Source organism: Schistocerca nitens, chromosome 2, assembly GCF_023898315.1.
Source record: "Schistocerca nitens isolate TAMUIC-IGC-003100 chromosome 2, iqSchNite1.1, whole genome shotgun sequence".
Taxonomy (NCBI): domain Eukaryota; kingdom Metazoa; phylum Arthropoda; class Insecta; order Orthoptera; family Acrididae; genus Schistocerca; species Schistocerca nitens.
Genome location: NC_064615.1, coordinates 853,290,232 through 853,312,158, shown reverse-complemented (window position 1 = coordinate 853,312,158; position 21,927 = coordinate 853,290,232). Strand labels below are relative to the sequence as shown.

The 21,927-nt window shown below is 43.9% G+C and overlaps 1 protein-coding gene across 1 annotated transcript in view; it reads left to right on the top strand.

Moving 5' to 3' along the window:
* LOC126235389 (potassium voltage-gated channel protein Shaw-like) overlaps positions 1–21,927 on the top strand; it is a 295,451-nt gene that overhangs the window by 175,818 nt on the left and 97,706 nt on the right. The window contains exon 2 of the mRNA XM_049944111.1: positions 17,328–17,522. Coding sequence (XP_049800068.1) covers positions 17,328–17,522 — 195 coding nt within the window. The remainder of the gene's footprint in view (positions 1–17,327; positions 17,523–21,927) is intronic.

The following is a 21,927-nucleotide window of genomic DNA, read 5'->3' as shown; positions in this document are numbered from 1 at the left end:
GGCAAAAAGACGAGAGCTAATAGAAATCCTTGGGTAACAGAAGAGATATTGAATTTAATTGATGAAAGGAGAAAATATAAAAATGCAGGCAAAAAGGAATACAAACGTCTCAAAAATAAGATCGACAGGAAGTGCAAAATGGCTAAGCAGGGATGGTTGGAGAACAAATGTAAGGATGTAGAGGCTTATCTCACTACGGGTAAGATAGATACTGCCTACAGGAAAATTAAAGAGACCTTTGGAGAAATGAGAGCCACTTGTATGAATGTCAAGAGCTCAGGTGGAAACCCAGTTCTAAGCAAAGAAGAGAAAGCAGAAAGGTGGAAGGAATATATAGAGGGTCTATACAAGGGCGATGTACTTGAGGACAATATTATGGAAATGGAAGAGGTTGTAGATGAAGATGAAATAGGAGATACGATACTGCGTGAAGAGTTTGACAGAGCACTGAAAGACCTGAGTCGAAACAAGGCCCCGGGAGTTGACAACTTTCCATTAGAACTACTGAATTCCTTGGGAGAGCCAGTCCTGACAAAACTCTGCCTTCTGGTGAGCAAGATGTATGAGACAGGCGAAATACCCTTAGATTTCAAGAAGAATACATTCCAATCCCAAAGAAAGCAGGTGTTGACAGATATGAAAATTGCCGAACTATCAGTTTAATAAGTCACGGCTGCAAAATACTAACGCGAATTCTTTACAGACGAATGGAAAAACTAGTAGAAGCCGACTTTGGGGAAGATTAGTTTGGATTCCGTAGAAATATTGGGACACGTGAGGCAATACTAACCTTACGACTTATCTTAGAAGAAAGATTAAGAAAAGGCAAACCTACGTTTCTAGCATTTGTAGACTTAGAGAAAGCTTTTGACAATGTTGACTGGAATACTCTCTTTCGAATTCTGAAGGTGGCAGGGGTAAAATATAGGGAGCGAAAGGCTATTTACAATTTGTATAGAAACCAAATAGCAGTTATAAGAGTTGAGGGGCATGAAAGGTAAGCAGTGGTTGGGGAGGGAGTGAGACAGGGTTGTAGCCTCTCCCCGATGTTATTCAATCTGTATATAGAGCAAGCAGTGAAGGAAACAAAAGAAAAGTTCGGAGTAGGTATTAAGATCCATGGAGAAGAAGTAAAAACTTCGAGGTTCGCCGATGACATTGTAATTCTGTCAGAGACAGCAAAGGACTTGGAAGAGCAGTTGAACGGAATGGATAGTGTCTTGAAGGGAGGATATGAGATGAAAATCAACAAAAGCAAAACGAGGATAATGGAATGTAGTCGAATTAAGTCGGGTGATGTTGAGGGTATTAGATTAGGAAATGAGACACTTAAAGTAGTAAAGGAGTTTTGCTATTTGGGGAGCAAAATAACTGATGATGGTCGAAGTAGAGAGGATATAAAATGTAGACTGGCAATGGCTAGGAAAGCGTTTCTGAAGAAGATAAATTTGTTAACATCGAGTATAGATTTAAGTGTCAGGAAGTCGTTTCTGAAAGTATTTGTATGGAGTGTAGCCATGTATGGAAGTGAAACATGGACGATAAATAGTTTAGATAAGAAGAGAATAGAAGCTTTCGAAATGTGGTGCTACAGAAGAATGCTGAAGATTAGATGGGTAGATCACATAACTAATGAGGAGGTGTTGAATAGGATTGGGGAGAAGAGAAGTTTGTGGCACAACTTGACTAGAAGAAGGGATCGGTTGGTATGACATGTTCTGAGGCATCAAGGGATCACCAATTTGGTATTGGAGGGCAGCGTGGAGGGTAAAAATCATAGAGGGAGACCAAGAGATGAATGCACCAAGCAGATTCAGAAGGATGTAGGTTGCAATAGGTGCTGGGAGATGAAGAAGCTTGCACAGGATAGAGTAGCTTGGAGAGCTGCATCAAACCAGTCTCAGGACTGGAAACCACAACAACAACAACACCTGTGTAGCCCCCAGCTTAGCGAGCTGCTTTAGCGGCGTGAAGGGTTGCTTACGAGGCTTGGAGAGCGCAAGCTGCCACTGCTGAATGGGTCGATCGGAAACAAGATAATGAACCTGATAAATTGCTGGCTGCTCAAATTTGTTGGCCAACAGGGCACCTGAATCTTATTGATCTAGTATTTGCACTACTTGCTGAAATGATGGATCGGACTGTTTCAAAATCTGTTGTCTGAGTTAGACATCAGTTATGTTGTACATGATCGCATCACGCAACGTAACATCTGAATATAAAGCACCACAAGCACGTTTGAATTTTCATTTCCTCGTCATAGCCTGCAATTCTGTGGCCCACTAGCGATAAGTTTGTCCTGGCCGTTTTTTTACAATTAAACGATTGCTACCTAGCTGCTACCACATTCACTTGTTGATCATAATAGTTAGTTAGCGAATCTACAACTTGATTAATTCGTAGTGGCGTTAGGGAACAGCTTTTGGATGAGTCTAAACACTGCACTGCCTATTGGGGACAATACGTAGGGAAGGTTCACAGTACCTAGTACGTCTGGATCAATTACATGGGCTTCAGACTCTTGCAACCACTCTAGCCTTTCGTCTTCTTGTTCATGAAACTGGTGAAAAGACGGTATAACACTTGGAGCTGAGGAAGGTGTTGCTTGTGCTGTATAAGCAGTTTTGTTCACCAGGAGCTGCTGTACCGTGTTTAGCAGCGAGGATATTTGCTGGCTCTGAAATTTAAACATTTGCATTAGCTGCATTTCATTTAATGCTGGCAGCTGTGGCGCTGAAGCAGGGGGTGGGATAGGTGCGGTGGTCATGTTGGAAGAGACAAATGCAAGAAAGAGATAAGGCAGGCAAGAAAAAGCAAAAAAAAATTCTACGATACCCACCTGAAAACACTGATTAGCAAAATCATGATAAGAGACTTAAAGAAAAGACAAGAGAGAACTGAGGCGCCAGCAAAGCACAAAAGAAAATTCCGTGCCCAGGAGGAGCAGCTTTTTCTGTTTCTTGAATCCTCGTTGTCAACACTGTGTTCTGCGCACTCGTCTACTATAGGGTGCCTAGGAAGATGTTTTCTCAGATCGCTAGACAACAATTCAAACAAATCCTATTAATGGTGTTTGCTACCGTAAGTTAAATTGATAATACTTAACTTTGCATATTCGCAAAGGTGTGTCACAAGCAAATGGCGATATGCAAATAATCAATGTCCTTCGTTATATACAATTTCAGTGCAAGCAAAACAATGCAGTTCATAAGTCACTACTGTAGCTTTTGTATGACGGCCCACCGTCCACTCCGGCCGCAGCTATTTTTTTTTGTTTTGTTTATTGTGATTTCATTCCCCTGCCGCATATGGGCAGAGGAGGGCTGTCAGCGGCACAATCCGCCGCTCTTCAGCCGAGAGACACGACAACTAAACCAAGAATAAAATGATACATACATAAGGAGATAGAAAAGGGGAACATAAAACAGAGTAAGGGGAGAAAATGGAGGTAAAGAGACATGGACATGTAGACGTTCATGGGGGACAGTTAAAAAAAAAGTCACCAGAAAGTTAAAAAACACAGTTGGCGATTCTTGAAACACAGAGAAGACACTGAATGCGAATGCACAGGTTAAAAGTTGGCCACAGTATGAAAAACACTCCGAAACAACACACTTAAAACCCACTTCGAGCACACACGACGAAGAGTAAAACTACCAGGTGGGACCTGCCGAGGGAAAGGTCAGACAGGATGGAAAAGGAGGGGAGAGCATGGGGCAGCTGAGGAAGCGGCGGGATGAAGAGAGGAGGGGCAACCGTGGGTTTACGAAGAGGCAGGAGACGCATGGGGCGGGAGAGGAAAAGGGAAGACAGGGCAGGAGGGAGTGCAGAGACACTGAAAGGAGGCACAAGAGATGGAGGGGGAGTAGGAGGGGAAAGCCGCTCAGGAGGAGGGAGGGGGAGGAGAGGGAGCCCTGAGGAGGAGGCAGGAAGAGGGGGTTAGAGTTGGTAGGAAGAGTAGATGCCAGAGCGAAGCTCATCATCCGGGAGGGGTAGATGGTGGAAGTTGTGTTGGGAAAGGAGATGGAGGGTGTGGAGATGGAGAGAGGGAGGGACACAACGGTAAAGGCGCGGCAACTGGTTGGGAGTGGAGAGGAAGGGAGACACCAGGGGGTGAGGGGGATCAAGGAGGCGGACAATATATAGTGTGCGGATGTGTTCAAGGAAAAGGAGAAGGTGGGGGAAGGGGAAGGGGATGAGGTCGTAGAGGATGCGCGTGGGGGACGGAAGGCGGATGCGGAAGGCGAGGCGGAGTGCATAGCGTTCGAGGATTTGGAGGGCTTCATAGAACCGGGGAGGAGCGGAAATCCAAGCGATGCTGGCATAACAAAGGATGGGGCGGATCAGGGATTTGTAGGTGTGAAGGACGGTGGAAGGATGCAGACCCCACGTCCGTCCGGCCGCAGCTATGCGGCGCGGCGCTTATATTCTCTTCGTATGCGTGCCCCTCCTGCCTTGGTGTCGTCCTAGTCAGCCTACTATTGGCTGACGTCTCACAGTCCTCTGTGCTCTTCCGTTCTCCGTCATCGTGCCAGCACTTGTCGTTACGCCTTCTGCCCCAAGGGAAACCGCGGCAATGATTGCCATGCTGGCTATCTGTCAAAAATTTGTCGTACTTTCCGTGTGGGTTCTTGTCGTGCTGCAAAGAAGCCCGTTTCCTCACTCAAGACTTGTGACGTGGTTGTACGATGCTGAGGCCGAGTGAATAATTTCTATCAAATGGCTCTGAGCACTATGGTACTTAACTGCTGTGGTCATCAGTCCCCTAGAACTTAGAACTACTTAAACCTGACTAACCTAAGTACATCACGCACATCCATGCCCGAGGCAGGATTCGAACCTGCGACCGTAACGGTCGCGGGTTTCCAGACTGTAGCGCCTAGAACCGCTCGGCCACTCCGGCCGGCAATAATTTCTATCCTCTTGGGCACTAATAGCATGGGGCAAGTGAGATTTTGCACTTTTTTGAGTATGAAGCTCTGAATCCATCAGTTCCATATAAGCATGACTGTCGTGAGACCCCGACCAACGCGAGCAGCAATATTGCGGATAGAAAAACCACAGTCTAGGTAGGCTACGCCAGCTACTGCATTAGATATGTTACCAATGGTACCTACGCTGTGTTCTGGTACAGGAGAGTCAATGACAGTTTCGTGATAGGTTTTTAATAATGTCATGTTTACGTGAATGGTACGGCATGATACGTTTTTGAAAAGGCCTTCAGGAGAGCATATGGTTGACCAAGTGAACGATATAGGGTGCAATTTGGAAAAGAAGTTCTGCTGCTCATATCTTCTTAACTAACAACGTTACAAGAAAGAAAACCATGCTAGTTAGTATCCCCTGGTTGATAAATACCAACTCCTTGACACAGTTCCCTTTTTTTTTCAGAATAGAACCAGTCTTGGTTGCGAAGCTATTTAAATCAATGACGCGTTTCACCATTTTGGTGCATCATCAGGCTTTCTATAAAAACAAAAATACCAATCAATTACAAACAAATAGAGAACGGGAGAAAGGAGCATGATCCTATCTTGTTTTACTATGCGGGTAAAATGAAGTAATTTCAACTTATGTAAGTATCTTTGTATGTAACTCATCCGTCATAAAGCCATATAAAATGGGAAACGGACGCAACAGTAATTTGATACGTTATCTGTCACAAAAAGTATAAAATGTGATATGATCCTAGTTAAAGGAATAGAAAAACCTTCAGTACATCATCAGAAAGGTCGTGGAAAACTTCTACTTTTTATTCTTTCATTTTTTTTCATTGACAGTAGAGAGAAACCCATCACCTTGAAATGTAAGGTGAGTCGGATGCTTCTAAATCTAACAGCAAAGACTTCATATTATTATAATCTTACTGGTGTTCAGTTGTTAATGCTTTTTTAAATAATATAAAGAACATAATATATAAAAAAATTTCTCAGGTTACTGAATGCTTCCAATTGTTAAAGTGCTTCTATATAATTTGTTTTTACGTAATTGAGGAGAAAAGAATTTACAAAATGCAAATGTCAAAGAAAAAAATATAGTCCAATAAGTACTTCAGCTATCTTATATTACCTTGAGCACACCAGCAGACTCAAAAAAATTGTTCAAATGGCTCTTAGCACTATGGGACTCAACTGCTGAGGTCATTAGTCCCCTAGAACTTAGAACTAGTTAAACCTAACTAACCTAAGGGCATCAGAAACATCCATGCCCTAGGCAGGATTCGAACCTGTGACCGTAGCGGTCTTGCGGTTCCAGACTGCAGCGCCTTTAACCGCACGGCCACTTCGTCCGGCCCAGCAGACTGAGCCACAGCAGTACAAAATACGGCCATATTTACAAAATACGAGCGGTCAGAGATACATAAAGCACAGTGTCCGTTTGGCAGCACACAAATATTACCGTGACAGATCAAGACGCAAACACCGCGGATAGTGTGGCAATAGGTGTACAGCTACGTCTACGAAATACAGAAGCTACGTAAAACTTAAAAAATTAAGGTGCATATATGCAGGCCATTGCAAACGCATTAGGGAACCCCATATAAAGCAGAAAAAATAAGATAAAATAACGACATGAAAAAAGCACGTCAAACTATGTCATTCAAACTGCCGTACGGCGTAAAATAGCTAAATTTTCAAGTGCATGCGTATTGTTTGCGTAAGAAATCAACAATCCAAACAGCAAGGCATCAGGATCAGGGACAGTCATAAACACCGCGAACTGCTGACAAAGACCTATTTTTAGTCATTACAAAAATATAATTGACGGAATATAGAAGGTAAAGCCACCTTCGATAAAATAAGGCCAATAACAAGCCCCTCTCTTGAAATATAACTCTCTCAACATCCTTCACAGCAAAATGAAGAAGTTAAAAATAATGATTTCGACGTAAAATAAAATATATCGTTGTAACAACTGTTTAAACACTGATAGTATTGTATCATAATATACTTGACTTCTGCTAATCAGTTGATTGTTTAGCAACTTGTCTTTATCAAAATGGCTCAAATGGCTCTGAACACTGTGGGACTTAACATCTGTGGTCATCAGTCCCCTAGAACTTAGAACTACTTAAACCTAACTAACCTAAGAACATCACACACATCCATGCCCGAGGCTGGATTCGAACCTGCGACCGTAGCAGTCTCGCGGTTCCGGACTGAGCACCTAGAACCGCTAGACCACCGCGGCCGGCTGTCTTTATCAACATAGAGATATTTAACAATATCCAGCTCCACCATTAGATTCAGAATTTTCTCCTCTTAAGCAAGATACAGGAACCTCAAGTGTTTTAGTGATTGAAATTGGTGCCACTTAATTTAATACGCTCAGCAAACACTCTGTTTTGTTTAACCTGTACTTTTTTAGTTAGCATGTCCTCGCTGAACCTTGTTTTAAACATCCTTTCAGTCTGGTATGTACAGGCTGAAGAAAAATTCGGGAACTCGGACTTCGCAGCGCGATTCCTCACATACTAAGAGTACGAAAATCACAGTCAAAAAATTTCGTCCTGCACATATTTCGGGTAGTAAATAGAAGTTAATGATTGGCAATCTGGCAACACTGTATTCAAATGTATGATAATTATCTCTGTTAAGATAGATCATTAGCTCTGTGTTGTTGGTGCAGTGGATAGCGTTTTGGGTTATCATGCAGGAAGTCGGGGATTCGATTCTGTGTCGAGGCGTATTTGATTTTATTTATCAGTTTTATTATGCCATATAATAGTGTAATATATACCGTTTCACAAGCCACACGTATGCGACATTTACACTGTTTACCTAACGGTAACGGATATTTTGTTTCCAAACTTCAGTCGATAATAATAACAGTAATAAAGCATGGAGATACTAAACAGCATATACTGATCAGATTCAGTGTTTAAAGGCATAACTAGTAGTTCCATGGTGGTAATACATACAAATGGTAATCGAGTTTGGACGTTAGTTACAAAGCACTTTGCTAGCCTTACTGGTGACGCAAGGCTCTAACGAAATGTAACGGACTTGAATGTGGTAGGAATAGTTGGCACTAACCGAGGGGACCATTGGGTTTGGAATCTAGTGGATGCAGGGGCGCGAAACAAATCGTGTCAACGACATGCAAATGGCTTCTTTAAAAGCTGACCAGCGGAAACGATTGTACTTCAATTTCTGTGTTCGTGGTACGCAAGTGCAAATTTTTTGTAGAAGATCCACAGTAATCGCTGTATCATGATTAAGACGCCAGATACCATGCAGAGCACACTTAGCCCCAACCCAGAAACGAACACTCAACCTTCTGCATGCTGACGCGAAACACTATCCACTGCAGCAACTGCACAGAACTACTGGCGAATGCTAACAGTGTTGCCAGATTGCCAATCTTTAACGTCTATTTACTGACCGAAATATGACCAGGATAGATATTTTTGTGTTGCTAGTATGTGAGGAATTGCGTTGCGAAGTCCGAATGCGCGAATTTTCTTCCCCCTGTATATGGCATTTCCCAGTCATTACTCTCTGATTTGTACACTGACAAACCAAATCATTGTGATCACTGTCCACCACGACAGCGGCATTAGACTGTTTGCCGATGATGCTGTAGTCTACAGGAAAGTAGTATCACACGAAAGTTGTGAACAAATCAGGAAAGTCAAATGTGTGTGAAATCTTATGGGACTTAACTGCTAAGGTCATCAGTCCCTAAGCTTACACAGTACTTAACCTAAATTATCCTAAGGACAAACACACACACCCATGCCCGAGGGAGGACTCGAACCTCCGCCGGGACCAGCCGCACAGTCCATGACTGCAGCGCCTGAGACCGCTCGGCTAATCCCGGGCGGCCGTGAACAAATCAATGAGGATTTGCAGAAAATAAATGCGTGATGTAATGACTGGCAGTTATCCCTCAATATTAGTACAGTAAGTTTAACCTACCGCGTATAACAAGGCGAAAATCTCCATTAATGTTCGAGTACAAAATAAACGCCCAGTCTTTGAAAGCGGTAACATCCGTCGAGTATCTGGGTGGGACTATTCGAAATGATCTCAAATGGAATGATCGGATTACACAAGGAACGGGTAAGGCAAACTCTAGATTGCGGTTTGTCGGTAGAATCCTGAAGCGATGCAGTCCTTCAACGAGGGAAATAGCTTACAATACGTTAGTTCGTCCAGTCTTAGAGCATTGTTCGTCCGTGTGGGACCCTTACCAGTTGGGTCTGATTCAAGAGATTGAGTAGGTCCAAAGAAGAGCAGCAAGATTCGTGACTGGTACATTTAGCCATCGCGAGCGCGTTACAAATTTAATAGAAAGTTTGAAGTGGGATACACTTGCAGATAGACGGCGAGCTAAGCGGAAGGGGCTGCTCACTAAATTCCGAAATCCGATCTTCATTGAGGATGTATAGCATATATTTTTACCACCAACTTTCAAATAGCGCAATGATCACCATTCAAAGGTAAGGGAAATTAGAGCTCGTACTAAGGCGTTCAGACAGTCGTTTTTCCTTCGTGCGATTCGCGAGTGGAACAGAGGGGAGAGGAATATGACTTTGGCGTGAATTGTGCCCTCCGCCACACCGCCACACACCGCTTGGTGGCTAGCGGAGTATATATGTAGATGTAGACGTTGGATGCCGCCTGGCGGAGTTGCGAGCGCGAGACGCAGTAACAAAAGCATACAAGTAGATCGGACGCGGACGTTGGATCACCCTAGCGAAGATATGGACTGCATATGGGGAATTCCATTCAGATAAGAGCCTTTGGCAAAGGGCAAATTACACTCCTGGAAATGGAAAAAAGAACACATTGACACCGGTGTGTCAGACCCACCATACTTGCTCCGGACACTGCGAGAGGGCTGTACAAGCAATGATCACACGCACGGCACAGCGGACACACCAGGAACCGCGGTGTTGGCCGTCGAATGGCGCTAGCTGCGCAGCATTTGTGCACCGCCGCCGTCAGTGTCAGCCAGTTTGTCGTGGCATACGGAGCTCCATCGCAGTCTTTAACACTGGTAGCATGCCGCGACAGCGTGGACGTGAACCGTATATGCAGTTGACGGAATTTGAGCGAGGGCGTATGGTGGGCATGCGGGAGTCCGGGTGGACGTACCGCCGAATTGCTCAACACGTGGGGCGTGAGGTCTCCACAGTACATCGATGTTGTCGCCAGTGGTCGGCGGAAGGTGCACGTGCCCGTCGACCTGGGACCGGACCGCAGCGACGCACGGATGCACGCCAAGACCGTAGCATCCTACGCAGTGCCGTAGGGGACCGCACCGCCACTTCCCAGCAAATTAGGGACACTGTTGCTCCTGGGGTATCGGCGAGGACCATTCGCAACCGTCTCCATGAAGCTGGGCTACGGTCCCGCACACCATTAGGCCGTCTTCCGCTCACGCCCCACATCGTGCAGCTCGCCTCCAGTGGTGTCGCGACAGGCGTGAATGGAGGGACGAATGGAGACGTGTCGTCTTCAGCGATGAGAGTCGCTTCTGCCTTGGTGCCAATGAAGGTCGTATGCGAGTTTGGCGCCGTGCAGGTGAGCGCCACAATCAGGACTGCATACGACCGAGGCACACAGGGTCAACACCCGGCATCATGGTGTGGGGAGCGATCTCCTACACTGGCCGTACACCACTGGTGATCGTCGAGGGGACACTGAATAGTGCACGGTGCATCCAAACCGTCATCGAACCCATCGTTCTACCATTCCTAGACCGGCAAGGGAACTTGCTGTTCCAACAGGACAATGCACGTCCGCATGTATCCCGTGCCACCCAACGTGCTCTAGAAGGTGTAAGTCAACTACCCTGGCCAGCAAGATCTCCGGATCTGTCCCCCATTGAGCATGTTTGGGACTGGATGAAGCGTCGTCTCACGCGGTCTGCACGTCCAGCACGAACGCTGGTCCAACTGAGGCGCCAGGTGGAAATGGCATGGCAAGCCGTTCCACAGGACTACATCCAGCATCTCTACGATCGTCTCCATGGGAGAATAGCAGCCTGCATTGCTGCGAAAGGTGGATATACACTGTACTAGTGCCGACATTGTGCATGCTCTGTTGCCTGTGTCTATGTGCCTGTGGTTCTGTCAGTGTGATCATGTGATGTATCTGACCCCAGGAATGTGTCAATAAAGTTTCCCCTTCCTGGGACAATGAATTCACGGTGTTCTTATTTCAATTTCCAGGAGTGTATTACTACGCAGAGCTTTGAATGAGTATCTCTAAAACGGCGAATCTGGTCGAATATTAACCTGCAACTGTCGCAAGCATCTACGGAAAGAGGTAGAAGGACCACTAGGAGCTGGTTGGACATCCACGGCTCTTTGCAGAATATTGGGTTCGGGGGTGTTGTGTACATAGTTCCGCGTAGTCAGCGCGTACCCAACTTTCCCACTTCTGCGCGTCCCGCTAAGCACAACAGCGCAGGCGCGCAGCGCTCGTCCGTCTCCGCACTACGAGATGGCACTGCCTTAGACACGGACCAAATTCTGCTTCCGCCGATCCACGTATTAATATGTAACGCAGCCAATGAGGTTGCTGCTAACGTAGAACCTTTTCTCCTCGCGGATCAAACTCGCGCAGTGATACCTGAACGCGCGAGGTATTATAACGAGTGTACAGACCTCCGATTAGTCAGTCTGCATCAGTCTGCATTAGTCTGTAGTCAAGTTTCAGTCTGCGCTTAATAACATTATCATATTCCTGTACTTAGCCATGAAGATAAATGAATAGACACTTTGTCAAGTATCAGAGATATGTGAGAGTAAGATTAACGTACCAAGACCAAAGAAACTTCAGATTGTCAATTGTAAACAGCATCCAGAATCAAGTTATGTAGTCTATGCTGTTTATTATTTTAATAAATGTGTGTGAAAATTAATCAAGTTCTGTTTAAAGTTGGTCACCATAAATCTGCCACTCTAAGCGTGCAAGTGGCATTTCTATCGTCAGACCTAACGGCAGAAGATAAACACGCCACGATAAGACCACGAGACATATTGCTGACACTCGCCTACTTCGTTAGAGCGACAAGTCAAATAATCTGATGGTGTGTGTACCGAAGGTCTTACAGTACGCATACCACAGGGGGCTTGTCAGCTCTGTAAAGTAGGATAGATGGTGATCTGTGGCATCTCTGCCGAAAGAGCACACTGCTGGTGCACGCGTAAGTGTTTCGCAGCACACCGTTCATCGTACTTTGTTGAACGTGGAGCTCCGCAGCAGACAATCCCTACGTGTTCACATGTTGACCCAATGACATCATCAAATACGATTGCAGTGGGCTCGGGACCATAGGGATCCGACTGTCGATCAACGGAAACGTGTAGGCTCTTCGGGTGAATTGCATCTTTATTACACAAACGCCGTCATCGAGATGAACGACGGCTCGAAACGTGCAGCGCACTGCGGATGCAAATTGGTGGGAAATGTATTATGCTATGGGTGAAATCCTCCTGCGCTAGCGTGGGACCTGTGTTAGTAATCGAGGACACGCTGACAGTTGCGAACTACTTTCATCCCTTCATGTTTGATGTATTCCGCGACGGCTGTGTCATGTTTCAGCTTTGCTACAGTGTGGAGCATAGCACGTTGATGTTTCAGCGACGAAACTCGCCTGATTTAACTAGGGAAACCATCTGGCTCGCTGTCGGGCGCCATCACTGCGTGCGAAAATTAGTACCCCGATATTTACGGGAATTAAGTTCAAAAATGGTTCAAATGGCTCTGATCACTATGGGACTTAACTTCTGAGGTCATCAGTCCCCTAGAACTTAGAACTACTTAAACCTAGCTAACCTAAGGACATCGCACACATCCGTGCCCGAGGCAGGATTCGAACCTGCGACCGTAGCGGTCCCGCGCTTCCAGACTGTAGCGCCTAGAACCGCTCGGCCACCCCCGGCCGGCGGGAATTAAGTGTTCTGTGTGTCGATATGTCGGATACCTGATACGCAGAATGTCACATAAATTTCTTTATTTCCCCCAAATCGATTCAGTATCTCCTCATTATCTGTTCGATCTACCCACCTAATCCTCAACAATCTTCTGTAGCAATAGATTTCTTCTGTGAACTGTAATTATTTACCATATCCTGTCTACTGGCATCTTGCTTACAGATACATTTTTCATTCTATACAAATATTTCGTCCTTATAGACACAGCTGCTTGTTTGAGACACAGTTTCTACTCACGTATGTAGTCCCGACGATTCACCAGCGAATAAAATTTTCAGACACTCATAAAATATTATCATTCGCCGTACCCTTTCTCTTGTGTTGATATTTCAAACGAAAGCGTCGAGACTGCAGGTCGATATGTCGGATACCTGATACGCAGAATCAGTGATATATTTCGTTCAGAGACTAAGAAACACGCCATTAAGCAGGTAGTGATAATGTTTGGTATCATCAGTGTATACGCCCGACCCACATACTTTACCCTATGGGGGCGTTCATTGCGAATGTAATTATGGTGAAACTTATGACCAGCAGTGACAACGACAAGCAAATCCTGGTATTTAAAAAGCTTGGACAAATCATAAGAGAGATTCTCCATAAATGGAATCTTCACAAATTAGGATCTCGAAAGCCGCGCGGGATTAGCCGAGAGGTCTAAGGTGGGGCTGGTCCCGGCGGAGGTTCAAGTCCTCCCTCGGGCATGGGTGTGTGTATTTGTCCTTAGGATAATTTAGGTTAAGTAGTGTGTAAGCGTAGGAACTGATGGCCTTAGCAGTTAAGTCCCATAAGATTTCACACACATTTGAACATTTTTGAGGATCTCGAAAACAGCAAGACGAGGGGACTTCTGTACTCAGCTACTGATGTTTATTCTTTATACAGCTTATCACCGATTGCTGGACTATGTATTTCAAATTCGCTAACTCTTTTACTATGGAGGATTGGCTAAGCGATATCCCACTACTGTGGTGCACCACACATTTGAAAAAAAGCTGCTTTTTCTTTATGAACAGAAAGTTATTTGTTGTGGTCAATTGGGATGTCCTCTATAGAGAAAAATACGAAGAATATTCACTACCTTCTGCATCATTTGCCTCGCCTCACTGTTCTGTCGTACTAGACAATAAATATCAATGTACCGAACATAGCACCTGTCTCTTCGGAATCTTCTCTACCGATTGGTCTCGCAGAATTAAACTTCTTACAACATTACGTTTGTAATAATAGACGGAACTACGTTTTCCGTTTACACTGGGAACCATAGTACGTTCCTCAGGAACAGCCTTTTTTGAAGTGACTGCGCCATAAGTCACAAAAAAGAAAAGTAAATGCGGTTGGTGGCTTTTAGTACAGAAACATTGTATTTTTAAACGTATGCTACCTCTCTCTCTCTCTCTCTCTACGATCCTGCGAAGCCTTAGTGAACCAAAGTGTGCCGAAATGAACTCTACAACGAAATTAGAAATATTGTTGACACAATCAACTGGCCTTCTAGGTTCAGTCACCAGCGCATAGTTCACTGACACATCCCATAACGCCTCACTGTGTATCACAGTTTCAAGGTCCTTCTGTGTCTTGATTTCCTTCCAAAATGCAGAATACAAGACTCATAAACAAACATGGAGCTATACTGTTGAAATCACAACGAAGTGTGGTTCCTAAACGACGCAACAGGATCTGAATAATGAAGTGAGCTTCACCAGGATTTAACTAGAGCTGGATTCCGTTTGTGGTACAGTGTACACTTTAATTACGATATAGAGTATGTGACGAGACCAGCAGAAAATATGTGTATACTCGCACTCACACACACTCACATACTATAATGAGTTCTGTTGAACGGCACTTGCATTGTCCACCTACTTGTTATGCGCGTCACGTTCAACCCCGAACTGGTGTTCCGCTAACGACATCCATGTCTGTAACTAACTAATTTCCACAGAGTTTGCAGAAAAGGTTCGCTTTGAATAACTGACATAAGCCAGTAGTAAATTGATCATTATTGAGACAAGGGGAAAAAACGTAAATGTGAGCTGCACTGTTCACATTTTATAGTCATTCGTACGTAATAGCTTCTGTTTTTGCTATCGCTGTTGTAACCCTCAGTTTGAAGACTCGTTTCACGAAACTTTTCGCGCTAGTTTATCCTGTGCAAGTGCCCTTATAATGCTTAATTACCGCAGTCTGCATCCACTTGCACTATTCGAGTCTTGATCACCCTCTATAATTATTTTATCACTCACACTTCCTTTACCAAACTAACGATTGCTTTATACCTTTCAGGATCTATGTCACATAAATTTCTTTATTTCCCCCAAATCGATTCAGTATCTCCTCATTATCTGTTCGATCTACCCACCTAATCCTCAACAATCTTCTGTAGCAATAGATTTCTTCTGTGAACTGTAATTATTTACCATATCCTGTCTACTGGCATCTTGCTTACAGATACATTTTTCATTCTATACAAATATTTCGTCCTTATAGACACAGCTGCTTGTTTGAGACACAGTTTCTACTCACGTATGTAGTCCCGACGATTCGCCAGCGAATAAAATTTTCAGACACTCATAAAATATTATCATTCGCCGTACCCTTTCTCTTGTGTTGATATTTCAAACGAAAGCGTCGAGACTGCAGGTCTCCACCTCTGCCGAAAGCCGTCCAGTCTCGGATGACTGTCAAGCTCCACGACGCGACTCTTGTACTATAATGAAGATACTATTTTTGTAACTTTTCATCCACTTATTCCAGACGGAGCATATGTATCCGACGTCTCAACAGAATACCTTTAAACATGAGTTCACGAAGTGCAAGCCATTAGGACGTTCGACTACTGTTTCGTCACTACACTCACCACTCTTTAATACTAACTTCTACTTGCAACAATTGCATTCGCACTTTCTGAGTGACCACTGTTCGACGTGAGCAGCAAGCAGCCATATGACTGCACCCTTATGACAGCAGGGTGATTCACAACGAATGGCCAGCCGTGGTGGCCGAGCGGTTCTAGGCGCTTCAGTCTGGAACCACGCGACTGCTACGATCGTTGGTTCGAACCCTGCCTCGGACATGGATGTGTGTGATATCCTTAGGTTAGTTAGGTTTAAGTAGTTCTACGTTCTAGGGAACTGATGACCTCAGATGTTAAGTCCCATGGTGCTCAGAGCCATTTGAAATATTTGAACCACAATGAATGGAACCAAAAGAAAGTATCCCTGTGACTACAGTAATGAATTTATTTCAGAAGTGCATTAACAGTCTGTAAGGTTAATCCTCATAGTTCCTATGGGTATTCACACAATTTCGATGTGGCTCCATTTGTGACACTGAAGTTGTGTATCCGGTACTGCATTTCCTGACAGAGCCGTTCGAACTTTCCTCACTATCTGGTGCCTTAGCTGTTTTAAGTCCTGCGGAAATGGGAGCACGTAAACCGTGTCTTTCGTCCTTCACAGTCGATTGTTGTAGCACGACCAATCTACCACTGTGGAAGATGTTCGTTGAAGTGACCACGTACGAGGTCATACCAATGTAGCAAGGCTCCGTCCTGCTGCAAAATGAAATGAGGTATCTTTTCTGTCAACTAAGGCAATAACCAAAGAGAAAGCATATCGAAATAGGTTATGCCTGTAACAGTAGAGTCTGCAATAAAGAAAGGACCACGACTCTGCGATTTGTGATCATGCAGAAATTTTTAAGTCTCAGAAAATCACGTGCATGTTCCAGAAAGACATATGGGTTCTATTTACCCCATATTCTCAAATTTTGTCTGTTCTCATTGTCACTTAAGTGGGGTGTGGCTTCGTCATAGAACACAAGTCTCTCTGCAAAACCATCCACTTCCATCCGTGCTTGAACATCAATGCTTTTCTCCCCTTTGGTTTATCGGCTGGTTTTACGCCCACAGCATCTGATTTCTGTAAGCAGACACTTGCGCAATACAAGCCAGCTTGTTGTTTGCTAACATTTCTTTGTCTGATGCTTCCTTCGTGGATTGTACGAATATCCCCTTTTCCAAACTTGCTCCGAAAATGTCTTCGAACAACGATTATTGGTGATTTTTTTTTTTTTTTTTTGCGTATTCTACAAGACAATACGCCTTTCCCATCGCTAATGCCATTATTTTAAACGCTGACGATAGCGATGAAAAATTACAGCGATTTTTCATTTTTTCATTGTAACCAACCTAAAATATGAGAATTAACATTAAAGTCTATTTGTGTATTTCTGAAACAAATTCGTTGCTGTAGTCACAGGAATACTTTTTGTCCCAATTATTTTGAACAACCTTGTAGTATTTGTGATAGTACGTATTGTTGTAGGATATTGGTGGCTATGGTGAGTGACTTTTGTTTTGTTGTGTTGGCAGCACCGGGACACGCAGGAGACGCTGGCCGTGCTGGACAGGCTGGACCTGGACACGGAGAAGCCCAGCGACGAGGAGATCGCCCGCAAGTTCGGCTTCGAGGAGGACTACTTCAACGGAACGCTCTCCAGGTGGCAACACATCAAGCCCAAGATATGGTCCCTCTTCGACGAACCCTACTCCTCCAACGCCGCCAAGGTGCCCGCTTTCTAGCATGTCATGCAAGTGTTTTCTGTAAATGATGTCCAGTCGAAGCACCCAGAAACAAATAAGAAATCAAAAGATTAAAAAGATTAAAAAAAAAACAGCCGACCAGTTGCAAAGGATAAAGTAATCTTTACCTAGGTTTCAATAGATATAAATCTATCTTCATCAGAAGACGGCAGTATTACATTAACATGGAGTGAAGTATCCTAGTCGTTTTTGCAAACATTTACATAACTCAGTTGCAAAATCGACTAGGATACTTCACTCCATGTTAATGTAATACTGCCGTCTTCTGAAGAAGATAGATTTATATCTATTGAAACCTAGGTAAAGATTACTTTATCCTTTGCAACTGGTCGGCTGTTTTTTTTTTTTAATCTTTTGACGTGGAACCGTTGCTGTAGCGCAGCTATGTTTAAAATACTGAAATAAGAAATCATAATCATTTTAATCAAACGTCACCGTGTCTTTCAACTAACAAATATTTCTTCAGTGACATCTAAACATACACCACAGAGCTACACAAATTATTTATCATACTTGGACGTCTTCCGTGATAAACTTGTGAAGCACCTGTTCTGGCAGCTCTTGGCTATTGTGAATGTCAGTGCTGGTTTCTGGCGTCCAGGGAAACGAGGTTTTGTTCCACCTGGACATGACGACTCAGTCTTATCATAATCCTTTTAAATGGCCAGTGGCCATGGGCTACTATTCAGGCCAATGATGGCAGGTGTGTCGTTCGGTTAATGAGATTATAATATTTTTATTTGCCCGCCCGGTTACCCGAGCGGTCTAACGCACGGCTTTCCGGAGCGGGAAGGAGCGCCTGGTCCCGGCACGAATCCACCCGGCGGAATTGTGTCGAGGTCCGGTGAGCTGGTCAGTCTGTGGATGGTTTTTAGGCGGTTTTCCATCTGCCTTGGCGAATGCGGGCTGGTTCCCCTTATTCCGCCTCAGCTACACTATGTCGACGATTGTTGCGCAAAGAAGTTCTCTGCGTACGCGTACACCACCATTACTGTACCACGCAAACATAGGGGTTACACTCGTCTGGTGTGAGACGTTTTCTGGGGGAGGGTAGGGTCTACCGGGAGCCAAACCGCATAATAACCCTGGTTTTGGTGTGGGGCGGGGGAGGGGTGAAGTGGACTGCAGCAGTTGTCGTGGGGTTGTGGACCACTGCGGCTGCGGCGGCGATGGAGCCTCTCCGTCGTTTCTGGGTCCCCGGTAAACATACAACATACATATTTTAATTTTCTCAAACAATAAATTTGTTACAAAATTGCATATCGTAAACAGCATAGCTAGTATCTTTTCTCAAAGAAAATTTCTCCCATCAGTATATATTAAGAAACACGTTTACAAATCACGAAAAGGGAAATTTGGAGTACGGGATGAGAACAGAAACATATCAGCATCCAGTGCGCGTAATTTTTTAATTTCATCAATTTTTTAATTTCACCTGCGACCGTAGCGGTCGCGCGGTTCCAGACTGTAGCTCTTAGATCCTCTCGGTCACTGCGGCCGGCTATGTCCATGAGCCTAGGATAACGTTAAATGTCGCCGTTTTCGTCGTACGTCTCACATTGATTTCTGTGATTATTTCACAGTATCGCTTGTCTGTTATCAATGACAAGTTAACGGAAACGCCGCTGTTCTCGGTCGTTAAGTGAAGATAACGGCCGTTGCATTGAGCGGGGCGAGAGATAATGCCTGATTTTTTATTATTATTATTATTATTCTCGGCACAATCTTGACACTGTGGATCTCGGAATATAGAATTCCCCAACGATTTCCGAAACTAACATTCCGCGTTCAAACTCTGTTAATCCCCGTCATGAGAGCATAATCAAGTCGTAAACCTTTCCACATGAATCACCTGAGTACAAATGACAGTTCTACAAATCCACTGCCATTTTATACCTTGTGTACGCGATACTACCCCCATCTGTGTATGTTCGTATCGCTATCCCATGACTTCGTCACCTTACAGTATTTTTGTCAGTTTTTCTCTTTTTCCTGCTTCGGTTAATTATTCATGCTATTCAGTACCGTTTAGCGTTACCACCCACCACGCCCGGGTTCGATTCCCGGCAGGGGACTGGGTGTTGGCTGTCCTTCATCTTCATTCTCATCATCATTGACACTCAGGTTGCCGAAGTGGAGTCAACTAAAAAGACTTGCAATATGGCGGCCGAACCCCGACGGGAATATCCCGGCCAATAAATGCCATACGATCATTTCATTTCTGTACCGTTGCGTGGTAATGGAGTGTCGATTTTTTTATTTTTTCCCAGATGGTCAACTAAAAAGCAGTCATGAAAACATCGCCGCCCAATTTTTTGAATTTGTTCCTTAGTTGAACCAGTTGTAACGTCCCCTTCGAAAAATTATGAATGACTGTGCTGGTAAACCTCTTACGTTATGATTTTCAAACAGCTGAGCAAAACTGAACGTACTCAGACATTTCTCTCTTTACTTATTCTGATCATCACTAAACTGACACACAATATTTTTAGCGAAACGCAGTCTGACTTTCAGTAATCCCTGCAAAAGAACGGACCTGACTAACAATAACCTATACCTTTCATGACTCACTCACCTCACGAAAATCTTCGTTACTCCAACTACTGCAATACAGCGAGCGCCAATACTGCCAGCTAAATAAAAGTTTCTAACTACTGAAGGCACTAACTACTGATAGGCATAGTTAGCAAATGAAAGATTTTGGTGGAAAACAAACAATGTATTTACCTTAATAGTGTTCAGAATTCATAATATATATAAGTTCATGACATCCAGTCTTAAAAATTTCCTTTTTCTGACGGACACACTTCCAGATCGTCCGCTCTCAAAACTGTGGCATCTCTTTCCACACATCCACCACTGCTCCATTGCTGTCGGCTTACCTTCAACTACACAACGCTACGTGCTGTTCACATCCAACAGCCTAACAGTACACAAGCGAATATTCCAACAATGAGTCCAAACATCCACGGACTGCACACTAGAGTTGGGCAACATGATTCTTTTTCCCGATTCGATTCCTACGATTCAATCTCACGTTGCGAATCGATTCCTACGATTCGTTCACGATTCTTTCACGATTCATTCTAGTCTGCGATGGCACGATTCTTACAGAATGCAAAAAGTTCTACTACATCTTACTCACAGATGGCAGGACATGTCTAAAATTGTCAATGGGGTTAGAATCGAACTGTGTCATGATAAGATATGCCAGAAATAGTTTATTTATGAGTAAACATGCATATGACGTTACAAGTGTGATTCTCGATTTATACGTGTAATGCCTTAATTGTTGTAAGGTCACATTTGATTTGATTGCATCTATTGTTTTATTTCAGTACGCCAAGAAAGAGGAGTCGATTTGTGCGGAAGGTGGTGCAAAATTACGTGGTTTGCCAGTTTGGTTGTGTGGCTTGAACGTATCTAACTACAGACGTCTGTTTTATAGTAACAAAATCTAGCAGTGAGGCAGACGTGATTTGGCTCATATCATCCTTCGTTTTTCTGTGCTAAGATGTCTTTCCAAGTCCACATCACCATTGTAATTCATAACGCAGCTAACAGCCCTCCCACACAGCAAATTTAGCTTAACTTTCACTTCTTCTAAATACAAAGCATAGGTATTTTGCTTTTAATTTGTCTGAGAACTTGCCGCTGTCACTACTATTTACGTGAGAAGACGACATACTTCTAACAATAGGATTTAATCGTATACAGCGACATTACTTCACTAAAATTTAATATGAATCTGAACACGATAACATTCGAAAACTCGAACTTGAAATTATTAATTAAAAAGCTTTTGTTTAAAGACGGTATTACACGGCGATCCGCCAAGAAAGGTATTGGTTAGAGAGCCTACATTCTCTCTATATAGGCTCTGTAATATTGGTCTAGTGCGACCGCCATTTAGTGGCGGCACTGGTGGAACTAACAGAATTAGCAAATTAGCAATGAAGTAATGTCGCTGTATACGATTGTTTCCTACACTTTAGAAGTATGTCGTCTTCTCACATAAATAGTAGTGGCAGAAGCAAGTTCTCAGACAAATTAAAAGCAAAATACCTATGCTTTGTATTTCGACGAAACAAAAGTTAAGCTAAATTTGCAGTGTGTGAGGGCTGACAGTTGCTTTATTGTGAAACATAAGGTGCTGTGGAATTGGAAAGAGCACAGAAAAACGTAGGATGATACGAATCCGCGCATGTGCACTATATAGGGATAGTAAATGGGAAATGCCTTTACGCTCGTTCCCGTCAGCCACCGCCAAATGTCAGCTTTGAGTTTGGTTTTCACGAGTAATATTACGGCCCACTAACTTCGTTTGTTCGTTCCGAGCTTCCTTTGTTCACACGCATCCTCCACTTGG